The sequence below is a fragment of the Chelonoidis abingdonii genome, chromosome 2, assembly GCF_003597395.2.
Source record: "Chelonoidis abingdonii isolate Lonesome George chromosome 2, CheloAbing_2.0, whole genome shotgun sequence".
NCBI classification, from domain to species: Eukaryota; Metazoa; Chordata; order Testudines; family Testudinidae; genus Chelonoidis; species Chelonoidis abingdonii.
In genome coordinates, this window is record NC_133770.1 from 262,966,012 (window position 1) to 262,976,664 (window position 10,653).

Consider the following 10,653-nt stretch of genomic DNA (forward strand, 5'->3'; position numbering starts at 1 on the left):
CATGGACACAAGCAATCGATTTTGTGATCGCATTGTGGACGCGCAAAACCGATTTTATAACATCGGTTTTGTAATATCGGTTTAAACTACTTCGAAATAATCGTGCAGTGTAGACGTACCCATAGACTCTGAATATCGACTCATTAGCCTATTCTGAAGCCCATGCTGTGCTGTCTTCATTGGCATTGTTACACACACACTAGCTGGCTCAAGTCGGCTAATCCCTGAACACAGGGCTATTGGACAGTACTTTTTTCAGATACAAAATCTGTGGTCACCTGGCACTCTTAGCAACAACTGGAAGAATTAATCTTGGTGTCCTGGCCACATTCTGACTCAGGCTATTTACATGCTGTCTGTCTAATTCCCCTCTGGTTTCAACTGGATAAGTTACTCTTTATTTTCCCCTAAGTACATTATTGTGTAGTGTTTCTAGTGCAGAATGGCTGCCATGTTTTACGCCTAGACCTTATTCAGTTTCATTATTGGCTAAAATGATCCTCATGTACACAATCTGTTAAGCATGTGGGTCTCTTTATATTTGGTTCACTGACTCTAAGAAATTATACACGTTTAAGCCTAGCGGGATTTTTAATAGCTGTAAATTTAGATTTTCAATGCTGCACACTAAGGGCTATGATGTTATTGTTAATTGTTATTTGTGGGGACTGGTGGCCACTGTGTTATGCATTTTACAAGCACATAGTAAGAAAGAGGTCTTTCCCAGGAAATCTTGCAGCCTAATTCAGGACAAAATGCAACAAGAGGATGAAACAGAAAGGATGGAATGTGAGAGGGAGGCAAATGTAACCAAGGTGTATTGATTAAAATCAAAGTCATTTAAATCATTGATTTTAATCATGATTTAAATCAATTTTAATTTTGTTTCACATTTGTACTTTGTAGTTATTTTCCTAAAGGAAAGTTGATTCTTTTTGGTTTGTAACCATTAAAACATGTTGATTTGCAACTAAATATAGCCTTTATGCTAAATTTGGTGCTTCTTTTTGCTAACCAGGGAGATACACTACATCTATATACAGTTATTTAAGACATTATATAGTTTAATTTACAAGTATTCAGATACTTATTTTTTGGATTTTTTTATTATGTTAAGAAACACATCATTCAACATTTTCTATTTAGTATATGATTATTTTTTTACTTCTGATTACTATGATTGCTGTGAAAAGCTGGTTTAGCACTTCAACAAACTCAGGTTCCAGTGACTTTCACCAGTTTAGTGGTTTGACTTTCTTCAAAACTTGGCACTTTGGCTCTGCCCTTTCTCCCAATGTATAGCAGCACATTTGGAGAGCATACACTGTGCCAGGTTTATACATGGTACAATTTGTTTCCTTCTGGGAGCAGTGGGGAGACGAGGAGAGAGATTATGACTCAGGGAATCAATATCGTGACCCTCCAGCTACTCCAGGGGCAGTGTGTTGTTGCTTAATCTGGGTGGATTATTAATCTACCCTAATGAACAGATGTTTTTTTAAATAACATTTTAGTCCTTTTGTTACCAAGGTGAAAAAGCTGAAGAGAATTTCAGGACCCTTAAGAATGAAGGAAACGAATTTGTAAAGAAGGGTAAATACAGAGAAGCTCTAATGAAATACAACGAGTGCATGAAATTAAATTCCAAGGAATGTGCTATCTACACTAACAGGTAAAAAGCTGAAATCTCTGCCACACTTTGTAAGTACACTAAATAAGAATATATGATGATGATTTTCTTTTGTGTCTGCAGATACTAATTTTGTACTACCTGAGTCACCTTCTTATATAAACAGAATTAGATTTTTCCCATGATTGAGGTGTGGTTCAGATAACTATTATTTTTATTTTAAACCTTCTCTCTCCTTCTTCAAGTGGTTCTGCATATTCCCACTTATGGATGCTGCGCTGTCTTGTGATAGAACCTTCTTCTAGCAGTGTCAGCTACAGCACTCTCAGTTCTCCAACTGGTTTTTGAATGTTATAATTCTTGATGTCTGATTTGTGTCCATTTATTCTTTTGCGTAGAGACTCTCTGGTTTGGCCAATATTAAATCAGACACAAATCAGACGTCAAGAATTATAACCTTCAAAAACCAGTCGGAAAACACTTCAACCTCCCTGGACACTCAATTACAGACATAAAAGTCACAATTCTCCAACAAAAAAACTTCAAAAACAGACTCCAACAAGAAACTGCAGAACTGGAATTAATTTGCGAATTGAATACCATTAAATTAGGCATGAATAAAGACTGGGAGTGGATGCCATTTCCCCATGCTAATTTTTCCCCTGCTGTTACTCACACCTTCTTGTCAACGGTTTGAAATGGGCCATCTTGATTATCACTACAAAAGTTTTTTTTTCTCCTGCTGATAATAGTCCACTTTAATTGATTAGTCTCATTAGAGTTGGTATCACAACACCTATTTTTTCATGTTCTCTGTGTGTATATATATCTTCCTACTGTATCTTCCACTGCATGTATCCAATGAAATGGGTTTTAGCCCACGAAAGCTTATGCCCAAATAAATTTGTTAGTCTCTAAGGTGCCACAAGTACTCCTTGTTCTTTTTGCTGATACAGACTAACATGGCTACCACTCTGAAACCTGAGATTCAAGAGGTACACTTCTTGCCTAACTGTTTTCCTGGCATCTGATGAGAGGAGTGGGGTCTCAAGTGCCTGAGAAGAGGACATTCACCTTCTGGATGTTTGATTTCTCAGACTTTCACTTCCAGAGCTTGCAAGGACAGGGTGACTCATTTGCAGTTCTTCTGTCTCAAGATAGCTCTCCTGGCTAGACTCTTTGGATCCAATCTGTCCTCAGATCTTGGGTCTAAGGGGCCAGTCTCAGCTCCTGGGGCTTCCAGTGGTTCTCAGCGACTGAACAGTTCCAACAAGCTGCAGCCCCTGTCAGGGCCATATCATGTTCCTTCAGCTCCCCAAGTCAAGCCCCCAAAACTATGCATGTCCAAATTGATGACCATGCAGTCAGATCTAAATAACCCTGTTCTGGAAGAGAAGTTGAGACAGTTTTGCCACCCTCACTAGTACCAACCCTCATGCTTGCAGATGCTGACCCTGGCTGAACTCCTGAGGTTGCAGGACCAGCGTCAGTTCCAACTTCCACTTCCAGATCCAGGAGGATGGAATGAACTGGTGACAGAATGGGGGCCAATAGCTCCTTCAGTTCCATCTGTCCTGGCATTGAAGAAAAAGCAGCATAGGGACATAACTGTCTGGTAGCAATGCCAGTTCCCATGCTTAAGAACTTTTGGATCTGTCTGATTCTGACAAGACCTCTACAGTTACGAAGCGAAGAACCATTCCATCCCCAGCTTCAATAGCAAGGAAGATGGATTAGTGTATAATGTTGGATCTGATGTTGTCCACTTCTTCATATACATTGTTATGTCTAAGTCAGTTCCAGCTACATCCTTGGTCCCAGGGAGCTCTTTCACCTTGGCAGCCCAAGTTCACCTTCTGGTATATTCATTGGTTCCAGATATGAGGTTTCCAAAAGGAGGCATGTTTCCCCGGTTCCAAGATCATCATCCTTGTCTCCTGTTAGGAAGAACTGGTCAGAAGGCGCTTCTGGTTCTTCCCTAGAACACCTTATGCTTCTTCCTCCTATGGCCCTACAGGATCCCCACAAAGAGATGGATCTTCATATTCCCGTGTGGAGCCGTTGTTATCCCTGTTTCATTCTACCTCTGATCCAGACCTGGATCTTTACCAAGAGGAAATTAGAGGAAGAATTCAGACACCTGTGGCTCGATTTGTATCACTCTATGATCTGCAACCCCAAAACCAGTTGCGGGGGAGATTGGCAGTCCTGGGGGCCACTTCAGGAAATTTTCAGTTACCCTCCACATGGAGGAGAGGAAATGTTTCTTCTGAAAAGGATATGGCAGTCCTGAGATCCTCGGATCTGGCAGCTTTACAGATGATTGTGCCAGAAATGCTTTCTGAGGAGGAAGATGAGGAGATAGCTTTCCCTTTGAGCAGGAGCATTTGGAAATGGATTATGTTTATCCCAGATGAACATGAGGGAGTGGCTACTTGCCTTCTGAGGACGCTGTGCAGTTCCACAGTTTGGTGGATCATGCGGTGTCCTTTTTAAATCTTCCTGCAGTGCCTGTGGAAGAGACTTTTCACCCAGTGTTTGATATGCTTAGTGCCACTTGGAAGAGTAGGATATCCCTACCTATTTTGGATGGTTAGAAACAGCAATGCAGCAGCATTCATTTTTAAAGAATTGCTTAAACCTGCTGTAATCCCATCAACTCTCACAAATTAAGAAGGATTTGACTGGGTCAGTGCTTGGATGTGACCTGCAAGTAATACCTGGCTGCAAAGTGGTGCCAAAAGTAGTGGTAGTGATTTACTAGGTGGTACTCTTTTTTCCATAGCCACTATTGAACTAATGCCCCATTGCAGTATTAGGGTGTATTATGCTGACATAGGCCTTAATACTGCAAACATTTACCCATGTGTTTAATTTAACTGTAAAAGTCTCATGGAGTTTTGTCTGAGAAAAGATTGCAGGAATTGGCCACGTGGAAATATTATAAATCTAATGCTGTTATAACTTGTACTACACCTCTACCCTGATATAACGCGACCCGATATAACATGACTTCGGCTATAACGTGGTAAAGCAGCGCTCCGGGGGGGTGGAGCTGCACACTCCAGTGGATCAAAGAAAGTTCGATATAATGTGGTTTCACCTATAGCACAGTAAGATTTTTTTGGCTCCTGAAGACAGCGGTATATCGGGGTAGAGGTGTATAAATATTTTTGAAGAACTCCAAAGTTTAAAAAAATCAATTGATGCTGAATTCTAACAAGCAGCATAGTTAACCTTTGAGAGTCAAAAACTGTTGGCACTGCAATATGTTACAATTCCCTTAAACTGAACTGTATTTTATTGTATTTTGTTAGGGCTCTCTGTTACTTAAAATTATATCAATATGAAGAGGCTAAACAGGATTGTGATCATGTTCTTCAGGTAGAAGTCTCTAATGTCAAAGCTTTTTACAGAAGAGCTCTGGCATACAAAGGACTACAGGTAAGAAAAAAGAACAAGGCAGGTATTCCTAAATATTTTTAAATTTGCAGCTATCTCATTCAAATGTACTCACATAGTTACAGTGGATATGTAAATACAAGGCAGATGTGGAATGTTGGTTATTTATTAACGTTGGTATAGCACTTGGCAGAAGTAAAGCACTGTACAAATATTTTGAGGCCATAAGAAATATTTGAATAATGCTTTCATATAATTTATTCATGCATGCAGTAATGTCAGAAAGTAACTCAGAGTTTTGGTTAACTGGAATTGAGTTAAATAAGATTCTACTGTTTTTTTAATTTTTCTCTGTTACTCGTACAATCTCCTTCCCCTGCTGAGGTCTCCCAGTGTTGAGCATTGCTGAGCATGCAGGTAAGGAATGGCTTGAAACCAAGTAATGTAGCAGACTGAATGTACACTTTTTTTCCTTCAGTTGACTTCATACTCTAGTATGAGTTCCAAATGTAGGCTTTAGGAAGCATGATGACAAAATCAGATTCCTTTACTTATTAAAAAAAAAAAAAAAAAAATGCAAAGTTGCAGCAGCAAAAAAAAAAAAAAGGAAAATTTCACCTCTCTGCAAAACCAGTGGGAAGACAAAGTATTGCTTTGTGTTAAATGTTTTCCTTAGCTCTATTAAGTAGCCTGTAATTGATCAGCTTCAACTGACCTCTTTGTGTCGTTGTAGTCCATAGAAATTAATATAGGTGACAGTGAAACCTGAGAGTGATTTAACCAGCCAAACACATAGTCAGAGATCACTGATGCATTTATTCTTCCTAAAATAATAATATAGGAAGAAATACAAGAATCTAAAAAACTTTCCCATCTTTTGTGTTCTCTAGAAAGATGTTTGCAATTTTATTGAAGACATAAGCAGAAATACGCTTTACATAGTGTATTTATAGTGTGTGTGTATGACAGGTCTCACAGCATGGGTGGACCTAGCACATATACTAAAGTATATAGATTTCCTAAAATCATCTATCACTGTGTCCAGAATGGGTCACAGGTCAGACAGTGAGAAAACAGGGCAGACACACCCAGATTGGAAAAGCAGTATCATTTAATAATGCATTCACTAATGGGGGTGGATTTTCTGAGCAAATTTATTCACAAACTGGATATTTACAGAGATCATCTGTAAATATTTGGCTGCATAACAATAGTTTAAAAGAACAGAGAATCCATTCTTAGCTTTTTTTTTTCCCCTTTAGTAATATTATACGTTTAAATCTAAATTTAGATTTATTCTGCTCATTTGTTGTCAGTATCCCAGCATTTTTCTGAATAATTGTGAATAGGAGTGTGGCAGTTAGCTAATTCTCCTACTATGGCATCTGGAATTGTTTTATGAAAACAATTTACTTTTCCTCTTTGCCTTTCAGAATTACCAAGCCAGTGTTGATGATCTCAGCAAAGTACTTATAATAGATCCAAATGTGGCTGAAGCAAAGAGGGAGCTACAAGATATTACCCAGTTGCTTAACATTAAAAATGATGTTGGAGCCAGTAGCCAGCAAAAGCAAAGGAAGAAAATCAAAATACAAGAGGTATTTCTCTTCTTTTGCAAAGCAGGCAGTATTGAAGTCACACACTTAAGATTAAAATAGGGCTTTTGTTCTGTAATATTGACAGATATTTTGAACTAATACGTCTTACATATAGGGTGTTTATTCATGTGCTTGCTAATTTTAAAAACATGCCAATTTACTCCTATCTTTAATGTTGTGTGTATTTGGTGCCAGTCAGACTCCCCCTCTCCCCCAAACACTGTTCAAAATATCTGTCATATCTAATAATGCAACATTTCAAGTCTCTTTCAAATGTTGCTTTTGAGGAACCAGCAAGAGGCTGTGCTGTCCAGGAGTCCCCTGTGGCTGTGTGTGCTGTCAGAGACTATACGTTCAGTTAGGCTTGGCAGTTTGGTGGAAGAATGGAATACTGAATATGCATTGGAGAAGTAGAGTGGGGGTGAAAAATCTCGAAAATCATCAGAGAATGCTGTTTTCCCCTTGATTCTTTTACTGCAATAACTAAGTGATGTAATATCACTAGGTTAAAACAACTGCACTCAGATAATACTGAGTCACTGTTGTTAAATACTGAATCATTTGATGGTGGTATTTCTCTGTGAGTAAACGTTTGTCGTCCTGTAAGAATGGGTGTCTTTCTTCCTTGTTTTATTACAAGAAATATTGCTACTGCTCTATATAGTGTGAGATTAGAATTTGGATCTCTCATTTTAAAACTGTTGTATAACTTTTATTAAAATTGGAACTGAAGATGGTAATATAAACCATTAGGGAGGGACCCATTTGGGCAAATGGTCCAATGCAGGAATCCCATCAAAGTCAAAGGGATTTGGGGAACTTCATGTAACTGGCATAATCTAGAAGTTGGCTTTTTCATTTTAACCAAAATGTACTACATCTGAGATCAAGAAACCTCCCCTAATAGTAAGAAGTAGAGAACACAGTCAGATTATTGAAGAGAGAAAAGAATAACAGACTAGGCACAAAGACGTTATAACATGCCCTAAAACTTCTTTGAAAAGTTGTATTATAAATTTCAAGAGACTTTGACCCCTGAATTTTCATTGTGTTAACCCAGTTTCATGACTCTTCATGTTTTGAAAGACAGCCTATTTGTAGTAGATAATTACTATGACTAAAATATAGTATGACTATTCTTGATCTATAATTCATGTAGCTACTATGTATATTAGAAATTATGATGTTATTGGTCCTATGTTTAGTTTTCTGCCAAAAACTTTCAGCTCTCTCCTTAAGAAGAGGGTGCAAAATACTGAAGACAAGTGTAAAATATGCATTGCTAATGAAGAAAAACAACCTTTTAACCTGCATGAATATTAGGATACCATTTCTGTAAAGGGCAAAGTGGGACATAGAAAGGAGACTAGCCATCATGTTCCAAAAAGTCTTCCCACAAGATGAAGAAAGTGGTAAACTCTAATTTAGTGATATCAGTGCTGGACATACTGTCATCTGGTTTATGAAACTTCAGATATTATGTATGACAAAATTAAAATTATTTGTTGTTTTCCTGTGAAGGTGAATGAGGGTAATGAAGAGGAAAGACAGACCAGTACCTCAGAGGATGCTGTGCTTAATTACCAAGTTGCCAAAGGAGGAGCTGAAAACAGTCTGCCATTGAAAATCTCTGAAAAACTGCTCATTTCAGAACCATCTAATGCCTATGAGTTTGGTCAGATTATAAATGCGGTGAATGCCAAGAAGGATGAAGCTGCCTGTGCAGATCTTTTAACCATTATTGATCCAAAAAAATTGCCAATGCTGCTTAGTAACAAACTAGAAGGGGATACCATTCTGATCTTTATGCAGGCACTGGAATGTCATCTGCTTGGGAAAGATCCTGGTCTTGTGTATCAGCACCTTCTTTATCTGAGTAAAGTTGAGAGGTTTAAGGTAAGAGCATATAGTCAATGCAGTTTCTCTCTGTGAAAATGTTAAACTCAAAATGTAAAAAACTCAATAAAATATAAAGCTTATTAAATTTAGCACTTTACAGAAAAATAGAAGACTTATACCTACGTGCACTAACTATAAGAAATATATTTTTTCAGGTAGTGCTGACACTTCTTAGCAAGAATGAAAAAGAGCAGGTTCAGCAGTTGTTTGATTCTCTTTCAAACAAGCAAAGTCACCAATTTTCTTTAGAAGACCTGGAGAGCCTTAAAAGGGTTTATGAACTTTAAACAGAATTTTAATTTTTGCATGTGTGTAGTTGATGTTGGTAGGCTGGGTGTATGAAATATGCAGACTTGCATGGGATAAAGTCAGTCTTTTACCTGGATTGTTCAAGCTGCTGTATTTTTTTACAATATGTGCACATTTAAAATCTGCTGCTCTTTTATTTTGTAACTACAGAACTTTTTAACCTATAACATACTAATGCACGTTTGTATTTAATCACATAGGTCATATTATTTGATGATATATTGATCAAATTAGAATATACATACATATATATATATTTATGCACTCCAGCAGGGTCAATGTGGGCCAGTTAATGTGCAGCACGCTAGTGTGCACTAGAATTCACACTCCTTTAGTGCGGACTAACACATTGTATAGACAAGCCCTGTCTTTACAGAAAATACTTTGTGCTAATTTTTTTCTGATGTTAAATAACTGCTTAATGTCATCTTTCTTGGAATGTACAAAAATCATATTTTTATACTGTTTGTGAAATACAGGTTAACAACAGGTGAATCAAAATAGATAGTTTGTGATGGAACTCTTTGAAGCAATATAATTGTTAAATTGTGAAGTTTTTGAAATGGAAAAGAGGAGAGTAATTTATTGTTATACGTGTGGAAATTTTTTGTGGCAGGATTGCTGATGCTTTTGTACTGTTTTTGAAAGCGGTACTTATTGGTAGTAACAAATTTTCATTGATAGACCCTCTCTTGTATTCTATTATTGAAATACTATGTGCTTATCGTAATGTTTTATTCTGTTGTAATTAATTTTTTCTTAATTTATCCTAAGAAAAAGTGGCTGCAATTAGAAATAAAGATATTCGACTCTTTTGAAACTCCTATAAAAACTGTTTAAAACACCAGTTACTCTTCTGGTCAGTCATGCTTGAGAAGACAGACACACAAATAGTAGTTTCACAAACTCAATTTAAGTTAACAGTTCTGCTTTATTTTGAGTTGTTCTATACCAACATTTTCATATTTGAAAGCAGTGTTTTTTTCCCTTTTATTCAGTTTTTTTGTTTAACTTAACCACACTCCATCTCCAGTGTACGTTAAACCTGTACGTGCTTTATGAAAATGAGAGAGATTGGGAATGTTATTTTCATGTAAATTTGTCTCAGGCATATATTAGTACAAAATACATTTTTCTCTAAAGGTATAGAGAAGCAGCAGCACCAGAGCCAGCAAACAGAGTGGTAAACAGGGGAGTTTAAGTGGGAGTTCTGTTGGAGGAAAAGGGAGAAAGCAAGCCCCTGTTCCTTAAGGGCAATGTGTGTGTTTTTTCTGTTTTGTGGTTTGTTTTTTTCCTGTTCAGTTTGCAGAGCCTAGCAGGGGTCAGTGTGCTGTGAGAGAAACTTAGCCCTGATTAAGGGAAGGGGCTTCCCTGATTAGGGATCCTCTAAAGGCAGCCATACAGTCAGTCAGCAGCACAGGAGCCAGCAAACAGAGCTGTAAACAGGGGAGGTTAGGGGAAGGGGTGTGTGGTGGTCTGGTTTTGTTTTGGTGCGGGTGTGGTTTTTTTGGTTTTTTTGGTTTGTTTTTTTCTTCTTCCTTGGCAGGTGTGTAGGTGGGAAGGCTAAGACAGAGAGGCAGCAGTGGCAGTAACCCAAGGAATGGAAGAGATAATGAAGATGACCGGATGTGGAAGCTGCAGGATGTACGTGATCCTGGATCAGGTACCTGAAAAGAGCCTTGTTTATATGAAGTGCTGCCTGATAGAGATGATGGAAGAGAAGGTCTAAGGTTTAGAGATGCAGGTAGAAACTATGGTTGAATTTTGAAGGGGATTTGAGCAGATGATGGAGGAAAGGCGATAGGAGGCTGAAGG

At 37.9% G+C, this 10,653-nt stretch overlaps 1 protein-coding gene across 2 annotated transcripts in view; it reads left to right on the forward strand.

The window, feature by feature from the left end:
• Positions 1 to 9,685, forward strand: part of SPAG1 (sperm associated antigen 1) — a 71,948-nt gene extending 62,263 nt beyond the window's left edge. For both annotated transcript variants that reach the window (XM_032801501.2, XM_075063133.1), the window contains 5 exons: positions 1,531 to 1,672; positions 4,948 to 5,074; positions 6,466 to 6,630; positions 8,152 to 8,526; positions 8,685 to 9,685. In XM_032801501.2, the coding sequence (XP_032657392.1) occupies positions 1,531 to 1,672; positions 4,948 to 5,074; positions 6,466 to 6,630; positions 8,152 to 8,526; positions 8,685 to 8,816 (941 nt within the window). In that variant the 3' untranslated portion in view covers positions 8,817 to 9,685. The remainder of the gene's footprint in view (positions 1 to 1,530; positions 1,673 to 4,947; positions 5,075 to 6,465; positions 6,631 to 8,151; positions 8,527 to 8,684) is intronic.
• The last annotated feature ends 968 nt before the right edge of the window (positions 9,686 to 10,653 follow it).